Source organism: Pantherophis guttatus, chromosome 9 (genome assembly GCF_059756535.1).
Source record: "Pantherophis guttatus breed Tessera chromosome 9, ASM5975653v1, whole genome shotgun sequence".
Classification (NCBI taxonomy): Eukaryota; Metazoa; Chordata; class Lepidosauria; order Squamata; family Colubridae; genus Pantherophis; species Pantherophis guttatus.
In genome coordinates this window covers 1,338,360-1,357,950 of record NC_142071.1, presented here as the reverse complement: position 1 = coordinate 1,357,950, position 19,591 = coordinate 1,338,360, and the positions used below count along the sequence as shown (strand labels likewise).

At 46.4% G+C, this 19,591-nt stretch overlaps 1 protein-coding gene across 1 annotated transcript in view; it reads left to right on the top strand.

Annotated features, from left to right (window-relative positions):
* CDS2 (CDP-diacylglycerol synthase 2) overlaps nt 1-14,882 on the top strand; it is a 28,593-nt gene extending 13,711 nt beyond the window's left edge. Inside the window, exons 3-13 of the mRNA XM_034430755.3 lie at nt 67-163; nt 1,516-1,613; nt 3,080-3,219; nt 4,053-4,111; nt 6,005-6,087; nt 8,898-8,985; nt 10,233-10,301; nt 11,695-11,847; nt 12,106-12,225; nt 12,533-12,636; nt 13,493-14,882. Of these exons, the coding sequence (XP_034286646.1) occupies nt 67-163; nt 1,516-1,613; nt 3,080-3,219; nt 4,053-4,111; nt 6,005-6,087; nt 8,898-8,985; nt 10,233-10,301; nt 11,695-11,847; nt 12,106-12,225; nt 12,533-12,636; nt 13,493-13,622 (1,141 nt within the window). The 3' untranslated portion in view covers nt 13,623-14,882. The remainder of the gene's footprint in view (nt 1-66; nt 164-1,515; nt 1,614-3,079; nt 3,220-4,052; nt 4,112-6,004; nt 6,088-8,897; nt 8,986-10,232; nt 10,302-11,694; nt 11,848-12,105; nt 12,226-12,532; nt 12,637-13,492) is intronic.
* Nucleotides 14,883-19,591: the final 4,709 nt, after the last annotated feature.

Below are 19,591 nucleotides of genomic sequence, written 5' to 3'. Positions count from 1 at the left end.
TAGTCTTGTTGTGCTGTTGAAACCAGAGCTCTCCGGAGTTCAAGCTTGACTCATCCTCTCTTGCAGATGGAAGAACTGGTGGGTGAGGGGCATCCTGACGCTGGCCATGATTGTCTTCTTCTTCATCATCATCTACTTGGGACCCATGGTGTTGATGATGATCGTAAGTCCTTGTTGCGTCTGGGGACAAAACCTTTTCTCTCTCTCTCTCTCTGGGAGCGGGAGGGCTTTGGAGAAGTTCCATCTTCTGGATGGATGGATGGATGGATGGATGGCTTGGATCTCAGGTTGGAAGGTAATCCAAATAGGGTGGGTGGGTGGGTGGGTGGGAATTGGAAGGGAAGAGAGGCTGCACCCACCCATGTCCGAGAGAGCCAAGTGGAAGGAACCATTTGCAACTAACTTGTCCAGAATCCAAGTTCTAATCAGCCTTTTGCGGTTGATTCCAAACAAATTTTTAAAGTTCTTAAGCTTGTATTTAAAATCTCTTTTGTAAGAAGAACATTTACCCAGTGCTCTCAAACTTGCCAATCCAAAGGTTTCTAAAAGCAATTAACAAGCAATTTCTGAAAGTAATTAGAAAAAGGAAATAGATCAGCTTTCAAAGGTACTGACTGCGGCTTGAGCCAGAAGGCAATTTCCTCATCTCCCAGCACTATCACTCTCTTGTGGTCCCTTCACGAGGAGCAGCGGTCTGGAGCACTTGAGGGCAATCTCAAGTCCTCTCATTGTCCAGAGAGACATTGCAAAGAACTGATCCACCTCACCAGCTCTTCATTCCACCGTAGTCCTCTTCCACTCGCCATTTCTTCCCCAAAAATCTGGAGGGTTTTTATTTTATTTGTATCTTGCCTTTTATTATTTTTACAAATAATTCAAGGGGGAACATACCTTACACTTTCCTCCTATTTTCCCTATGAGACGGGTTGGGCTGAGAGAGACTGATTGGCCCAAAGTCACCCAGCCTGCTTTCATGCCTAACATGGGACTAGAACTCACAGTCGCCTGGTGATTGACCCAAAGTTACCCAGCCAGCTTTCATACCTAAAGCTAGACTAGAACTCTCAGTCTCCTGGTGATTGATCCAAAGTTACCCAGCAACCTTCCATACCTAAGGCCAGACTAGAACTCACAGTCGCCTGGTGATTGATCCAAAGTTACCCAGCCAGCTTTCATACCTAATGCCAGACTAGAACTCACAGTCACCTGGTGATTGATCCAAAGTTACCCAGCCAGCTTTCATACCTAAGGCCAGACTAGAACTCACAGTCGCCTGGTGATTGACCCAAAGTCAATCTGGTGCCTTAACCACTAGACCAAACTAGTTGTTAGAGTTTCAGCTCCCATCATTCCCAGTTAAGAGCAACCGTAGGTAAGAGAAACTGATCCGAGTTACATCTCTGTTATGATTATACTATCACCAGGCTAAAAGATTTGGGGCTAAAAGGTCCCCCACTCACCTATCTGAAGAAATAATTATTGCCACGAAAATCGACCGTATAAAATGTCTTGCAGGTCATGTGTGTCCAGATCAAATGTTTCCACGAGATCATCACTATTGGTTACAACGTCTACCATTCCTATGAGCTGCCCTGGTTCAGGACACTGAGTTGGTAAGTGGGAGCGGAGTTGTTTATTTGTTTGTTTGCCTGTACAGTGTGGAGAAACTCCCACCAAGGATGACCCAAGAACTGGTGTAGGTTCTCCTGCTTCGGCGGGGGTGGACTAGATGACCTACAAGGTCCCTTCCAACTCTGTTAATCTGAATGTATTTAAGGTTGTCATCCTTGGTGAAAGTTCTTTTGGGATGACCACCTATTTAGAAAGTGCCTCTTCATACAGAAAATTCTTAAAGTGAATATAGCAAGAAAATCAGAGATTTTTTTTTTCAGGTTTCATGGAAAAAGACTTGGGGAAAAAAATTCGGAACTTTGTTGTTATATACGTTGATGGCAGCAAGACCTTGCACAGAAATGGAAGGTCACCTCGATCCCCACAATGGGTGAATGGCTGCAAAAACTGATGGAGTTAGCAGAGATGGCTAAATTGACTGTTTTGATCAAAGAAAAAAAAATGCAAACGCTTTTATTTCTAATTGGAAACCACTTCTGGACTTTGTCTTTGAAGTGGGGGGAAAAAAAGAAATTTTGATTTTGCGTTTTACCGATTAAATAAATTCGTTGTTATAGAAATGGCTAGTTTATAGTATTATGTAAAAGTAAAAAGGTGAGGTTTGATATCACCTTATTCTACTGCACCAAAGGGACTCAGAAGACAGAAGTATAGAGCCTTGGTAGTACAGTGGTCTAAAGCACCCTGTTATTAAGACCAGCTGCCTGCAATTACTGCAGGTTCGAATCTCGCCAGGCTCAAGGTTGACTCAGCCTTCCATCCTTTCTAAGGTAGGTAAATTGAGGACCCAGTTTGTGGGGGCAATAAGCTGACTTTGTATAAATATACAAAAGGATGAAGGCTATTGCTTAACGCATTGTAAGCCGCCCTGAGTCTCCGGAGAAGGGCGGCATATAAATCAAATTTAAAAAAAAAAGTCAATGCCTTTTCCCCCCCTCATTTTCCCCCTTGCTTTCCCGCACTTTTCCCTTCTCCCTTCCCTAACTTATTTACATTTGTATTTCCTTTGTGTGTTATATTATAAACTAATTTAAAAAACGTTTAAAAAAGAAAAAGAAAGTGCCTCTAAAAGAAAGCTACGTGGGAATAGCAATAGCACTTAGACTTATATACTGCTTCACAGTTCTTTGCAGCCCTCTCTAAGTTGTTTTACAGAGTCAGCCTCTTACCCCCATTTTACCGGGTCCTCATTTTACCGACCTCGGAAGGATGGAAGGCTGAGTCAACTTTGAGCCAGTGAGATTTGAACTGCCAAATTGCAGGCAGTCGGCAGAAATAGCCTGCAGTACTGCACTCTAACCACTGCGCCACTGTGACTCATGCCTTCAACACCTCCAAATCTACCATAAGTTTTAGTTCAGCCCCTCCGACTGAGGAATTCCAACCGTCCCTTGGGGAAAAACCCTCGTAAGGCTCAATAAAAAAAGCCTGTGTATGTCTTTTTCAGGTACTTCCTGCTCTGTGTGAACTATTTCTTCTACGGCGAGACGGTGACAGATTATTTTTTCACTCTGGTCCAGAGGGAGGAGCCCTTACGCATCCTTAGCAAATATCACCGCTTCATTTCCTTCACCCTCTATTTAACAGGTAAGCCTTGGGATCTCTTGCTTGTGTTTATGTAGGAGGTGACCAGGTGGAGCCCCAGGAAGCGTCAAGCGCATCGCCAATTTGGACTCTCTATTCCAGGGGTCTCAAACTTGATTTCGTTGATGGCCGCATCAGGATCGTGTTTGACCTCAGGGCCTGGGTGGGTGTGGCCGGGGTAGGCGTGGTCAGCTCGACATCACTCGTGTTGGGGGCACCCCTCCCTGCCTCCATTTTCGGCTGCGACGGCCTCCTGCGGCGCTCTGTCAGCCAAAATGTAGCGCGGCCCTCCCAAGCTCCGTTTTGGCTGGCAGAGCGCTGCAGGAGGCCGTCACGAGTGGTGGGTTTCAAAATCTTTTACTACCGGTTCTGTGGGCGTGGCTTGGTGGGCGTGGCATGGTTTGGTGGGCGTGGCAGGGGAAAGATACTGTAAAATCTCCATTCCCTCCCCAATCCAGGGGAAAGTTACTGCAAAATCCCCATTTCCTCCCGATCAGCTGGGACTCGGGAGGCAGAGAATAGGTGGGGGCGGGGTCAGTCAGAATTTTTACTACCGGTTCTCCAGAACTGGTCAGAACCTGTTGAAACCCACCTCTGGCTGTCACAGCCAAAAATGGAGGTGGGAGGACTGAGCACAGCTTTCCCGCACTTCATTTTCGCTGGCAGAGGCACTGTGGGCCAATTCTTTGCTGTTTCTATGGTGGCCCTGTGGGCTGGATCTGGCTTACGGGCCTTGAGTTTCACACCCCTGCTCTATATTCTGCTCCTTGCGGGTGAGCGGAGAACAGGCGGACAGCGAGTTCCCCATCAATCCTGTTTTCTTTCTTCTACTGCAGGTTTTTGCATGTTCGTTTTGAGCCTGGTGAAAAAGCATTATCGCCTTCAGTTCTACATGGTAAGATTAAGTAAATGGATTCCGTGCTTTCAGAGTTTTAATAGCCCACCTCGGGGAGAGGGGGAGGCTGAGAGGGAGAGAGAGATGGAAATGGACACAAAATTGGCACCCGGATACAGCAACAACAAAACCCGTAGAGGTTTCGCCTGAGTGGAGAAACCCACAACTCCTCGGTTTCTAGATATTCTGAAAGCTTCCTTGGCATCTTTGATTCTCCGCCATCTCAACATTCAGCTCTCATAAATATCTCCCCCCCCCCTTTTTTTTTTTCTTTTCTTTATTTGCACTTCATGTCTGGGCACTGTAATCCATAGTACTTCCGTCTGTTAAACATGGACATCCAGTAAAGTAGGCTAAGTGAAGAGTTACTTCAGTGGAGAGTTTGAAAATCAAAGAACCTTGGTAGTACAGTGGTCTAAGGCACCCTGTTATTAAGCTGGTTATTAAGACCAGATGCCTGCAATTACTGCAGGTTCGAATCTCGCCAGGCTCAAGGTTGACTCAGCCTTCCATCCTTTCTAAGGTGGGTAAATTGAGGACCCAGTTTGTGGGGGCAATAAGCTGACTTTGTATAAATATACAAAAGTATGAAGGCTATTGCTTAGCGCATTGTAAGCCGCCCTGAGTCTCCGGAGAAAGGCGGCATATAAATCAAATAAAAAAAAAAAAATTCTTCCAATTTCTTAGAACTTTGTTTCTCATCCTTGGCAACTCTGAGATGAGACTTCAACTCATTTCATTTTAACTCAAGTTAAAACTCAAGTCCTTAAAATTGTCAGAGTTGAGAAAAAAAACCCTGTCCTAGGAGGGAAGCAGATCAAAAATGTGCAGAGTAGATTCCCTTTAGCAAATAACCTCCTGATCCTGAACTTTAATTATTTAGGTTTAGATTAATTATTCAAAAAAAATTACTGCCTTTAGGGCAGTGTTTCTCAACCTTGGTAGCTTGAAGATGGGTGGACTTCAACTCCTAGAATCCTCCAGCCTGCTGGCTGGGGGATTCTGGGAGTTGAAGTCCACTCATCTTCAAGCTACCAAGGTTGAGAAACAGTGCTTTATGGCTTCAGTCTTCCACCACAGAGTTAGGATGCAACTGCATTGCAAAGCCGAATACAAAATTCATAGTAATAACCATCTAGGACGAACTGATTTCAAAAACAGAAGTAAAGTAAGTGGTGTGGTTAGATGTAGAGTTTTGCAAGAGGGTTAAGCAGAGGCTGTCAGAGGATGTGGGAGAAAGATCCTGACCCGGGGCCCCTTACCGGCTACCGGTTTGGACAAACCGGTAGTAAAAAAAATGCTACCGGTTTTGACAAACCGTATTTCCGACGATCAGCTGTGCCACGCAATTTATATTCACTAGAAAACAGGAAATCCTGCTTTCTAGCGAATCTACATCGCGCAGCACAGTTGTTCCCCCCTTTCGCTGTTCTTACCAGAGAAGGCTTAGTCCTTCTTTTTCAGCGCTGCGCGGTAGTGCCCGTGGTGCGCACTACGCATACGTGCATGAAGCAAACCGGTAGCAGACTTCAGAGCATTTCACCCCTGGTTGTAAGTCACTCTTTTTAGAGCTGTTGTAACTTTGAATACTCACTAAATGAACGGTTTGTAAGTTGAAGACTACTGTATCTTTCTGGTTTTTCTCACAAATACTACAAAAATACTTTTTGTCTTGGAAAAAAGAAACACCAATGGGAGTTCGGCTGTACCCACCATCTCTCTCTCTCTCTCTCTCCTCCTCCTCTTCTCTTCCCCCTTTCTTTGTCATATATACGTGCAGATATATATATATCTATTTAAATTTATATATGGGCGTGTGTTTTCTTAGCATTTTGGCTCGTCTCCGAGAAATGTTTTCCTCTCCAAACTGGACTGCATGTTCTCTCTTTCTAGTTTGGCTGGACCCATGTGACTTTGCTAATAATTGTTACCCAGTCGCACCTCATCATTCACAACCTGTTTGAAGGAATGATCTGGTGAGTCAGCGCAGCGGGCGGGGTACGGCGCCCCACCCCCCACCCCCATGCTGGGGAGGATGGGCTTGGCAGCATCCCGTAGGAGAGACCTTGTGCATGTAGCTGCCACATGATGGGTCTTATAGAGAGGAAGCCTTCCTGAGTCTCTGGCTCAAGGTGGGGGGGGGGGCGGCATTAATGGGCCGGGGTCTCCGGGGTGCTTCAAGATCTTGCTCAGTCTCAAAACTTCTCGGTGGCTGCGCCTGGCTGCGCTCTTACTGAAGATGAAGAGAGTGCACCTTTGGGGGTCTTAAGCAGTAGCTGTTACGCATTAAGCCACAAGCACGATTGCCTTGAAGCATCTTCCGGAAGCTTTTCTCTCGCTTGAGCATGGTGTGAAAGGCGCACATCAGATGCCTTTGGTATGCAGAGTGCTTTTGAGCATTGCTATTTGGCAGTCCAGCTCTGATCATCGGGGGGGGAGGGAGGGAGGGGGTCAAAGCTTGATGGGTGTTTCTTGGTTTAGTTCTGGGTGAAGGAAAGGCCATTTGGGTCTCTTCGTAACTGTTCTGGGAGCGGGGAGGGGAGTCTCTTTTCAAACCACCTCTAGGAGCTTAGGAACCTGCAAGGCACTTTTGCAACACGGGGGGCTTCCTTCAGCTGGAAGGGGCTTGACACAGCAGGTGCAAATGTCTGGGCGAACATCCACTTATGCTTTGCCAGCTCTCGTTCTGGGGTAGTTTGACCCCCCCACTGCCCTCTCACACATACATGTGAAAGAACACCTATGGATCCAGCCATCCATTGACTGACCTAATTGCCAGTTTCCCCCAGGGATGCTACCTTGTGTCAACGTCCCAGCACTGACATATAAATAAAGTGAGGAGAAGCCTGAACTTTTGCCTGCTAAATCCCTTTGAAGATTCTGTCTCCTCGGAGATGGGAGAGGGGGGAGACATTCCTGTGACCTGACGAAGAAGGAATCAGGAAAGTGACTTGGAAGATAGCCAATGAGAAGCAGAGAATTGGGGATCGGGAAGGGAGGGATTGGGGGGCAAAGGTCAGTACTGACCGCGAAAAGAGTCAGGATCAGATGGCTGTGCTCGAATAAAGAGAAAATTTCCTTAAAGTTTGGAAATCCATTTATTTTGAGATAGCATCGAAACCTGACACCTTGATTCTTAAAATGAGGCCTGCTAAGAGCAAAACTGCCCTCATGTTGGGTTTAGTTCAGGGGTCTCCAAACTTGGCAACTTGTAGATTTCATTCCCGTTTGGCCAGCAGCGTTCAGGGCCCCAGAGAATACTTAGTTGACACCATGGAACGAATTGTGTAGGTTTCACCAAAACTTCACATCCAAGATGGCTGAAAGAATTTTCAGATTTTTGTTGTTGTTTTTAATAGAAGTTTCTTCCGACATTTTCCAAAAGCATCTTGCCGTTTTTGTCGCGGAATTCCCAGGGATTGAATAGGCCTGCTTCATCCCGAGATAATTTTTTGTGCCCTGAAAACAGTTAATAGACGTTGATTCATACCTCTTTTTTTAAAAAAAAAAAAAAGACAAGAAATCCATTTACCAAAATAGACCTTGGCCTGTATTAAGAAGAAGAGCATGAGGATGATGTAATTTCTAAACTAAGCTTTGCAGCAGCAAGAGAATTATTTCAAACTGGAACGACGAAACCAATATTAAAAACGGGACTTTTTACAAATTAAAGGCACAGGCTCCTTTATTGCTATTTAAGATGCAACAAATGCAGGTGTAAATTAGAGCAGGATGGGCAACTTTTCTTTTGTTGGTGTTTTAGCACTCTGGGGGCGTGTGCTGGTGATGGGTGCAGTCATGAGAAGGAAGAGGCTGGATATTTCTGCCTGTTTTTTTAGGGTTTTGGTGGCGGAAGTTAGTGAAAATATTAATGATATTGAGCTTTACTTATTTAAAAAAGTGAAGCATGTCCCAGCTGAGAACTGCCAAATTGCAGAGCTGCTGGCTTCAAGGTTATAAAGATACTTATTTATATAAAATAAAATATTATTATATTTTTATAAAAGACAAATAGGCTTGTCTATGGAGATTCTCAATCATCCAAGTCATGGTTATCCCAAAGGTGCTTTTTTCAGGAGGCTACTGGACTTTCTGATTTTTTATTTTGAAGACATTTTGCTTCTCATCCAAGAAGCTTCTTCAGCTCTGGATGGTGGGGGATTTATATTCCTTGCAAATAGCTGGTCATTTGCATCCTTTTAGAGGGTCGTTGAAAGACTTGGAGGTTTATCTGTGTCCTCAGGGTCACCTGAGTGGTTCTCCTGGTTCCTTTAGTCTGCAATTTTTTCTCTGGAAATCCATTCCTACTTCCACACCATTCAAAGGATGTTCATCCCAAATTGTATAGCTAAAAGTCTCCAAATGCTTCAAGGACCTTCTAAAAGAATGCAAATGACCACTCCATTCCCCGCTATCCTGTCAGTCAGAGCTGAAGACTCTTCTGGGATGAGAAGCAAAACGTCTTCAGAGAAAATCCAAAAAATCCAGTTGCCTCTTGAAGAAGCCCCTTTGGGACAAATAGCTTTGAGGAATTAATAGGGAGCACCTTCCAGGGAAGGGGGTGGGGGGCAAAGCTCTTTAAGGACCCTCGCTGGTTGTTTAGGGCAAATCCTCTCTCTATCCAAAACCGCCGTCCCTGGCCTGGCATCCTCCAGAAGGGTTGAGCTTTTGAGTTTCCCAACCAGCGTCGTCCAAGCGAAGAGCATCTCGGTTGGCAGTTCTATTATCCTGACTATGATTGAATCAGATTCTCCTTTCTCTTTTACCCACCTCGGATGCTGTCTAGGTTCATTGTCCCGATTTCCTGTGTCATCTGCAACGACATCATGGCATACATGTTTGGGTTCTTCTTCGGACGCACCCCGCTGATTAAGGTCGGTTCCTATGTTGGGGTTCTTGGAACATCTGCAGGGAGCAGCCTTGGGCTTCAGTTAAGGCCAAAGTCCTCCATGATCCGCTCCAACTGATGGGCTAGAATAAGAATAGCAGTGTTTGAAGGGACCTTGGAGGTCTTCCAGTCCAACCTTCCTTGCTTAGGCAAGAAACCCTTCACCACTTCAGACAAATGGTTATCCAACATCATCTTAAAAACTCCCAGTGTTGGCGCTTTCACAACTTCTGGAGGCAAGTTATTCCACTGATTAATTGTTCTCACTGTCAGGAAATTTCTCCTTAGTTCTAGGTTGCTTCTCTCCTTGATTAGTTTCCACCCATTGCTTCTTGTCCTGCGTTCAGGTGCTTTGGAGAATAGATTGACCCCCTCTTCTCTCTGACAGCCCTACGGGACCGCCTTCTGCCACCAACAGCTTCCCACCGACCAGTTCGCTCCCACAGAGAGGGACTCCTCAGGGTGCCGTTGGCCAAGTTATGCCGGCTGGCGACACCCAGGAGGAGAGCCTTCTCTGTTGGAGCCCCTGCCCTTTGGAATGAATTGCCCCTGGATATTCGTAACATCTCTGATCTCCGGGTTTTTCGCTGTGCCCTCAAGACCCTACTGTTCCGACAGGTGGGGCTGTCTAATTGAATGATTTTAAATTGGGTTTTAACTTTGGGTTTTAAAATTTGGCCAAAACTAGTTAATGATTTTGTTTTTTTTAATTTGATTTATATGCCGCCCTTCTCCGGAGACTCAGGGCGGCTTACAATGCGCTAAGCAATAGCCTTCATCCTTTTGTATATTTTATACAAAGTCAGCTTATTGCCCCCACAAACTGGGTCCTCAATTTACCTACCTTAGAAAGGATGGAAGGCTGAGTCAACCTTGAGCCTGGCAAGATTCGAACCTGCAGTAATTGCAGGCAGCTGGTCTTAATAACAGGATGCTTTAGACCACTGTACTACCAAGGCTCTAAGGCTTTTAATTAATTTTAACTATGATATTGTATATTTATGTTTTAATTTTGGCTGTACACCGCCCCGAGTCCGTTGGGAGGAGGGCGGTATATAAATAAAATTATTATTATTATTAAATTATTTGAAGGCTGCTATCATGACACCCCTAATCCTTCTATTCTGTTTTAGTTTTGGAAATCCTGCATCTTTTGGTCTTGCGCATCCTGCTTTCTTTCTCTCTTTTTTTCTGTTTATTGATTCATTCCTTTTTTTTTTTTTTAACCTGCAGTTGTCCCCAAAGAAAACCTGGGAAGGGTTCATTGGAGGATTCTTTGCCACTGTGGTGTTTGGCCTTTTAGTAAGTGTTTGTTTTACTTTAATAAAGGACCACACAATTGAGAGGGGAAAACAGGAAGAATTTGGACACTTGTATAATACACAGATCTGACCCATAGAGTGCAGAATCCACCAGGAAATTCACAAGAAAAGGCTTATACAAATTGGGAGCAAACAACACTTTTTTTAAAAATTAGAGCAGTTTGAACACTTAAGAGAGACTACAGGAACTGTGTATGCTCCTTCATGAGAACAACGAGGCTTCTTGTTCTCCATGGTTCCAGAATAACAAATTTAAGTCTCAGGCAGACCAATTTCAGTTTCAAGGTTTGAAAAATCCTCCCAATGTTGAGTTTAGCAATAGACTAGATGATCCAGATGTGTGATGGGCTTCCATTCATTGGATAGTAAGGCACTAAAAGATTCTCTGTCTGGGATGCTTAAATTTGGATTCCTGCCAGAATCCCAGGGCGGTAAAATAGATTGGAAAGTTAACCCAACATCTGGAAAGAGAGTAGTGGCAAAAGTCTTCCAGGTCTCTGCCAAGAAAGTTCCATGGAAGTGTCCAGCTGAAGTTAGCTTGAAAGAAATTCCACCTTTATTGAGCAAAAGGTTTAATGGTTTCTACCAACTTGAGAGGGTTATGCAAATAGTCCTCAGTTAACAACGTTCGTTGACTATTCAGTTACGACAGCACTGAATGAGAGGGATTTAAAACTGACCTTCGAAGTTTCATCAGTCCCAGCAGCCCTACAGTCACCTGATCACCATTTCCAAGCTTCCCTACCCTGACTTGCAATTTCCCGCTGGCTTCCCCATTGACGTTGATTGTTGGAAGCCGGCAGGAAGCTGTGAGAGGCCCTCACTCAGGGGTGAAATCCAGCAGATTCTGACAGGTTCTGGAGAACTGGTAGCGGAAATTTTGAGCAAATACCACCTCTGGCTGGCCCCAGAGTGGGGTGGGAATGGAGATTTTGCTGTATCCTTCCCCCAGGAGTGGGGAGGGAATGGGGATTTTGCTGTATCCTTCCCCCAGGAGTGAGGTGGGAATGGGGATTTTGCAGTATCCTTCCCCTGCCACGCCCACCAAGCCACGCCCACAGAACCGGTAATAAAAAAATTTGGATTTCACCACTGCCCTCACTTAATGACTTGCGATCCTCATAGTAACAGGGCCTGCTGGAATTGCTGTTATGCTGGGTTATGGGGCCACGTGACAGCATGCTATTATGACCACGTGAAGTTTAGCGACAGAAATGCTGTCCCATTGATCGTAGTTAACTGAGAACTGCCTGTAGTTAAGCCTTAGAAAAATTGTTTTTGGTTTTCATGTATACCAGCTTGATCTATTTTTAAGGCACCATGGCGGAAATTAACTCTGTGATTCTTCTGTCCTTCTATCAATCCCCACCAAGCTCTCGTATCTGATGTCCGGATACAGATGTTTCATATGTCCAGTCGAATTCAACAATGACACCAACAGCTTCACAGTGGACTGTGAGCCTCCGGAGCTTTTCCAGCTGCAAGAATATAACATCCCCCTGGTGCTTCAGTCTGTGATCGGCTGGGTAGGCCTTTCGATTCAGCAACTCGGTTTGCCCCGACAGCGTTGCAAAATGGCTAAAATATGCATTCCTTTTCACATGCTGAAGGGGGAGTAGAGCGTTTTATGGCCATCATATTGTATTTCTGGGGTGGAGTAGGGGGTATTATCTCCAATTTGGTCCCTAAAACACTCCAGCCCCTAAAATAAAAAAAAATATCTTTCAGCTGTGAGCATGCCACTCACCTGTCCCGTTTTCCTTCTTTCCCTCTCCTTCCTGCAGAAGACTGTCCGGATGTATCCCTTCCAGATCCACAGCATTGCCCTCTCCACTTTTGCGTCCCTGATTGGACCTTTCGGGGGTTTCTTTGCCAGTGGTTTCAAAAGAGCGTTCAAAATCAAGGTAGGTCACACCTGAGCATCAACATCGGCATCCCCAGAGCATGTGAACCGTTTTGGCTCCCACCTCACAATCAGGAGGCTGTGAGTTCCATCCTAGGTAGAGGCAGATATTTCTCTCTCTGGGCACACTGAGAATATATCTGCTGCAAAAAAACTCCGCATTGGCGACAGGAAGGGCATCCGGCCAGTAAAATACTCTTGCTAGCTCCATTCAGTTGCCCACCCCGCAAGGGATTATGGGGTCATTAAAAGAAGAAGATGATGATGATGATGAAGGCTCAATAGCACATTTTTGTTTTCATTGGCAGGATTTTGCCAACACCATCCCTGGGCATGGCGGCATCATGGATCGATTTGACTGCCAGTACTTGATGGCCACTTTTGTCAATGTGTATATTGCCAGCTTTATCAGGTAACAGTTGTGTGTGGGGGTTATTTCCGCCTCCCCCCATTTCTAACCCTGCTTTTCCTTTGAAGACATTTCACTTCTCATCCAAGGAGCTTCTTCAGCTCTGACCGGATGGTGGAGAATCAAAGGATTTATATTCCTTGCAAACAGCTGGTCATTTGCATTCTTATGTCCAAATTGAACAGCCCTCCCTCAACAGAGGGGGAGGGGTACGACATCATCTATCTCCAGTCTACAACACAGTCCTTCCATCAGTTCCAAGAAGCCTCCACACCCATTTGCACCACTCAGGTGATCCTGACAACATAGAGAAACCTCCAAGTGGCCTCAGTGACTCTCAGAGAGAGTACTAATAACCAGAGGACTGCAAGGAGTATCAATCCTTCCATTCCCCACCATCATCCAGTCAGAGCTGAAGAAGCTTCTGGGATGAGAAGCGAATCGTCTTCAGAGGAAAACCAGACATTCCAGTCGGTGGTGAAATCCAAATTTTTTTTACTACCGGTTCTGTTTGCCGTGGCTTGGTGGGTATTGTGTGGCTTGGTGGGCATGGCAGGGAAAGGATACTGCAAAATCCCCATTCCCACTCCACTCCAGGGGAAGGATACTGCAAAATCCCAATTCCCACCCCACTCTGGGGCCAGCCAGAGGTGGTATTTGCCGGTTCTCTGAACTACCCAAAATTTCCACTACCTGCTGGATTTCACCCTTGAGTCCATTTGCCTCTCGAAAAAAACACCTTTGGGACAACCATGTCCTGGATGAATGAGAATCTCCATAGACAGAAGGAGTGAGCCTCCCACCGTTCGTGTAGGAACAGTCTATCTGACCACCCCTGTTCTTGTTTTCCTCTTTCCAGGGGCCCCAATCCAAGCAAGCTCATCCAGCAGCTCTTAACCCTGCGGCCCGATCAGCAGCTGAACATCTTCAACACACTGAAGGCTCACCTGGTCGACAGGGGGGTGCTCCCCACTTCCGAGGACGCGTAGGCAGCTCGGCGATCGGACTGTGACTGAACAAGCCCCCCCCCCTTTCCTACCTGCCATAGGAACCCTGCCCATCCATCCACCTTGCCCAGCCTAGCACAATAACCGAGCTGAACCTCTCTCACTTTCTCCTTCCTCCCATATCAAAAGGGGGGGGGTGTCGGTGGCTTTTTGGGGGGATGGACAGTTTGTTTCCAAGCAGACAGGAGAGGGGGCTTCGCTCGGAAGAAATTTGGGGCGCAGGGGAATGGACCTGGCTGAGTGTTTTGGAACGCAGCCTTTCCCTTCAGGGCTGCACTTGGGGTTTTCCACTCCTGGGGAGGTGGGGGGGTGTCTCATTTTTCCCCCCAGGGTGAGGTGGACAGAGGGATGGGAGAAAGGAAGCAGCGGTGGGGGGGGGGGGAAATACTTCTCCGTAGTTCAGAAAGCGAAAAGGGGTCTGGTTGTGCACTGACGTTTCTTCCTGAATTGTATTGTGTAGCAAAAATGGTTGTGGCATTTGATCAAACTGTCCGGAGACCAGAATAATCACAACAGCTCCCATATCGGCCTCCCCAGGAGCTGCTCAGCAATTCCTTTTGCCAGGTGGCAATTTGCAGTCTTGATGGATGGGAAGAGTGTGTGTGTGTGTGTGTGTGTGTGTGTGTGTGTGTGTGTGTGTGTGAAAGCTACAAGATTGCAGAACCTCCCAAACTAAATTGTTCTAAAACAAAATTTCTTTTCCCTTTAAGCAACTGCCGCTGTTTTGTGTCTGTCGGCTTGCTGCCTACTCCGCTCCGTTCATCCAAGCAGGCCACATCGTTTGCGGGTTTTGTGATATTGTGGCGTTGCTCATTCTTCCTTGCATCGTAGAAATGCAGCTAGCGAGGAGGGGGCCGAGTCAAATTGTTCTGGGGTTCCTCCTTTAAAAAAAATATATCAGAAGAGATGACGACAGTTATTCTTCCAATTGGAAGAGGTGACTATTGAATCTTTAGCTTAATCAAACAGAGCAAAGATATTCCAGACAGGAAAAACAAAAATCCCAAGAAGGTTGTGGAAATATATACCGTGTTTCCACGAAAATAAGACCCTGTCTTATATTTTTTTTAACCCTGAAATAAGCACTTGGCCTTATTGCCATGCGCTCAAAAGCCTGATTGGGCTTATTATCAGGGGACATCTTATTTTGGGGAAAACGGTATATATTAAAAACATTGCACACATCTTAAAACAGTTTAGAATTTTTTTTAAAAAAGGAAATCCATTTTGGCACAAAAGAAAGGTGCAAAATACAGAAATATTTGACTACCGAAAGAGAAAACTCGGCCACCTGAAAATTTAGAGGCAAGTTTACCCAGCTTGATGCTTCTAGAAAAGCAGGACTGCCCCTCACATAATCCCCAGTAATAGGACTAACAATCATGCTAATTAAGGATAACAGAAGGAATTGTAATTCAGCCCCTCTTAAAAGGGTCCAGGTTGAGGGAGGTTGCTTTTAAGAGCAGAGGCTATCCCACCCACAGCAGTCGTGGGCAGGGTGGGCTTCAGCCTTGGATGCCATGTGCACTTAAGAAAGTTCTTTATCTGCTTTTTTTTAAAAAATGCTCTGATGTGAGATTCTTTATTCTCTGTTGATGGCCACACTGCCTGCTAGAAGCTGTATTTTGACTGTACCATTTCAGACTACAGATAAGAGGTAGCATGTGACAGCGGGAAAAATCCGTGCAGAGAAGGACATGCTCGTATTTGTTGGAATATATGTGAATATTTGGTAACGGGGAGCGTGTTCAATCAGGTTAACCTGCTCTGATCGGAATTGGTGATTTATTTATTCTTTGGCTCAGATGTATCTTAGACTTTCATAGGATTTGAAGCTCTGTTTCCGGACAGCACTATTGTTTCCGCTGGTTTAGTCTTCTCCAAACTTGACACCACTCCCCGCTTACAGAGGTGTGGACTTCAGCTCCCAGAATTCTTAGCAATGGCTGGCTGGTGGGGGAAACCTTGGAGGTTGCAGACGGCCAACGTTGGCCACCAGTGCAGCTGTTTCAGGAGTTCAGGTCTAGTAATAAGTTTGTAAAAAGCCTGTTCCTTTTGAGCAAGAGAAGGGAAATAGCATAGAAATGTCTTAAGGTCGAAAGCAGTGAGTGTCCAAGCAGCCTTATCCAGTCTGGCTCCCCCTTGATGTAAGGTAACATCAACTCCCAGAATCCCTCAGCCAGCAGGGTCAGAGATTGGTGGAGAATTCTGGGAACTCTAGTCCTAGTCTCTATGGAGATTGCAATCTGGAGAAAATTGCATTACGCCCAGGACGGTTCTGGTCCAAAGACCGCTCGACAGCGGTTCGTCAGTCCGGGTTTTCGCGGAGCTCATCGGAGCCCGCTAATTCCCCGACTGTCTCGCCGTGACGCTTCCAGTGATGGAACAGCGACATAGTAGTTGTAATTCGCCTGCCCTCTTTGCTCTCGGTCATCTTGAATTTTTAAGACAGTTGACAGAATCAAGAATCGGCCCTTTGAGCTGCGTGGCGTGAGAATCTGAAGGCACAGGGAGCCTTCTGGTCCTAGAAACTTCTCCAGGGAGACAGAGTGGCTGGGAAGGGGATCGGTTGGAATCTTAACCTCATTCCCATCCCGATCTCCCCCCAATACATCCCCTCCATGTAGAGGATGACAAGACGATCCCACCCATTGCTGGCTTCCTTCCTAGCACCTGTTCATGAACCAGAAGGCCTCGCAGGCTTCAGGATGTGTGAATGGCCCCGCTTGCAAAAGAAGGAAGAGCGGCAGGCAGAATCACTCCTTGTGACGCCAAAACATTTGCTGCCCAAAAAATCGGCCCAAAAATGAGTTTGCTTCTCAAAGAAAGCTCATTGAAGCCGGTGCCTGCAGGGACAGCAAAGTAGGCGCATCTTCTGTCCTATCGCGCCTGCAGATGCTCTAATCTAGATGGAGGCTTGTTACGGTCTCACTAAAAGGGAAGGCACAGCAGGAAGGAAGGAAGTGAGCTGGCATGTGTATGGGGAGAATTTGGGTGTATGTCAATCAAGGTGAAAAAAAAAATGAGCTGGCTGGAAGGCAGAACTCTTGACGTTGTTGGCATCAAACTACTCGGCTTCAGAGAAACCTGTTTGATTTGCAGGGGGGTTTCCTGATGCCTCGAGAGGTGCTCTCCCCACCTCCACCCACAGCGTGGCCCGATACCAAAATGCAACAGCAAAGTAAAGAACAGGAAGTGAAGAGAGTGTCTCAGTTTACCTTTTCAAAAAGGCTCTGACAGAAGTCTTCTGTAAAGAAGTTGGGGTTAAGACCAAACAGATGGAAAGTCATACAAGTAGATGAACCTTTTGAACTGAATGTTGTCCTAGATAAGGAAGGTGTAGGTTGCATTGTCTGTTCTGCACGGGCTCCTTGGCCTGCAGCCTTAACCATCAACACCCTAGTTTGGCTTTGGGGCTGGAGCTCCTGTTTGGCAAGGGAGTTACTAAGGCATTCGACAGCATCAAGAGAACATCAGAAGGGCAACCCTTGGTACAAGAGGCTCCAGGATGGTCTATGGCAGAGGTCTTCAAACTTGGCATCTTTAAGACTTGTGGACTTCAACTCCCAGAATTCTCCAGCCAGCATAGCGAATTCCCAGAGAATTCTGGGAGTTGAAGTCCACAAGTCTTAAAGATGCCAAGTTTGAAGACCTCTGGTCTATGGCATTGTTTTAGGAAGCCTTGTAGGAACTGGATTCAAGGCCTCGTCCCCCATGTCTTCAGCAATCTTCTTGTGAAGGTGGAAAGTTTGGGGACCTCTCTGGAGCCAGACTTAACGATTGGCAACGATACCGCAGATAGATGTGGACAGTGGATTGTATGGTGTGGGAGGGGCATGAGTGGGTCCCAGTTGGGCACTCTTTCTTTCCACCCTGTCAAACAGCCCTAAGATGTAGGAGGCCAAGTGTAGCATTGGGCTCTCAATCTCGGCCCCCAGTTCTTGAACATCGCTGAGGTGGAGAAACACTGTTTTAAGGGATTGGATCATGTTCTCCTGAACTTCCACGTAATGCTTGCTATAGAAGACCTCCGAATGCCTCTTTTAAGAAGAAGCAAGGTTCTGTGGAGTACTGGAGAAATGTCTACAATCCTGTAGCTTTTAGGGGGTCTCCAAACTTGAAGACTTGTGGACTTCAACAGCACATGCTGGCCGGGGAATTCTGGGAGTTGAAGTCCACAAGTCTTAAAAGTCGCCAACCCTACACCCCTGCTGTAATGAAAAAGCCAGCATCCTCTAACCGTATTCTTCCCCCTTCCCATATTTCCTTCTAAACAACTCCAAAAGTTGGTAGTTCTAGTGCCTCACCGGCCTCCTGTAGACAGCACCTAAAGCTGGCAATATTAGTCCAGCCAGCATAGCTACACGAACACCGTGAATATCTCCTAGCCATTAGCTCCGTTGAGAAATTGTGTTTCCTACTCTGCATCCCGATTCTTTTCTCTCTCTCTCTCTCCCTTTCCGTGCCCTCTGCTTATTTCTCTGTGCAGTGTCCTTTTGAGGAAGGGGGGTTGATGGCTGTATTGTTTCTTTGCAGATGCCCATAAGGCAGGAGGGTCTGCAGGATGGGGTCAAAAGAAGTCAGGATGGGGGCCATACGGGCGCAGTCAAAACCTCCGCATTTTTTTTTTAACGTGCTGCAAAGCAGGTGGAGCTTCCATTGCACTCCTGTGGCCACCATCTTGACCAGGGGTCTCCAAACTTGGGAACTTTAAGGCTTGTGGACTTCAACTCCCAGAATTCCCCAGCCAGCTGGCTGGGGAATTCTGGGAGTTGAAGTCCACAAGCCTTAAAGTTCCCAAGTTTGGAGACCCCTGATCTTGACCGTACCCAACAGACACCCTTGCCCATAAGCTAAACTTTGAGTTACATTTGATTTTAATTTTTTGTCGTTGTTATTGTTTTGTTCTGACTGTCAGAATGTGAATTACTGTACAAAGGCATTTTATCCTATTTATATACTGTAATGTTATTAAATAAAACGTATCCAAAGTAAATCGTTTGTACACGCAACTTTGGGAAAAGGAGCTGATTCCAACTCGGGTTAGTTGAAACAGCTGGCTGAGGGTTCCCAGAAGAGCATTTCGTCTGAATCCACCTCTGCAAGCCACACCATCTGCACCATCCTTCGTTGGCACCCAGAGTTGGGGGAACCAGATTTCTTTCAGCTTCTGTGGGTGATTCCTGACCAAGGTTTGTAAAACATTGGGGCAAAGAGGGGGCATGAGGAACTAAAGATGAAACACGGCTGTAAAACTCGATTAGATTTACAGTATATATTGAGTCGTGTGCCCAATTTACAACTTTTCTTGCCATAGTTGTTAAGTGAGTCACTGCCGTTTTTAAGCCAGCAACATCTGGCTTCCCCATTGACTGCTTCTCAGAAGGCCACACATCAGGAACACGGCCCTGGGACGCTGCAGCAGTCATAAACACGAATTCCTTAGCCAGCATGGGAGTTGGGAGTCCACACCTCTTAAAACATGGTGGCTAGGGAATTCTGGGAGTTGAAGTCCATGCATCATCTTCAAGTGGGCAGAATTGGGAGCACTGCTCTGAAGAAGGGGTCTTTTGAGACTGATCATCTCCTCTGGGCCTGTGCTTCAGGGAAGGTTCTCCGTTGTTGTGGCCCGTCAGCGGCCTGTGCAGCTAGTAGCTGATCCCGACAGCGAGGAGGCTGGTGTGGTGCTGTGCGAGCAGCCTGTGCAGCTGGCACTTGAGTCGGACAATGAGGAGGCTGGAGAAGATGTGCCAGAGGCGGGGATTCAGCCAGGGCCTTCAGAAGCTCCCATAAGTGAAGAGGAAGAAGAGGAGGAGCCTCTTCTCGATGCACGGGCGGGCAGAGCTGCCAAAAGGCAGGAGTGGCTCCTCAGGAGGAGGTCTCCTCAGGAGTAAGGCTTGGGGCTAATTGGCCACTCCCTTAGCCTATTTAAGGAGGAACGCCGACTGAAG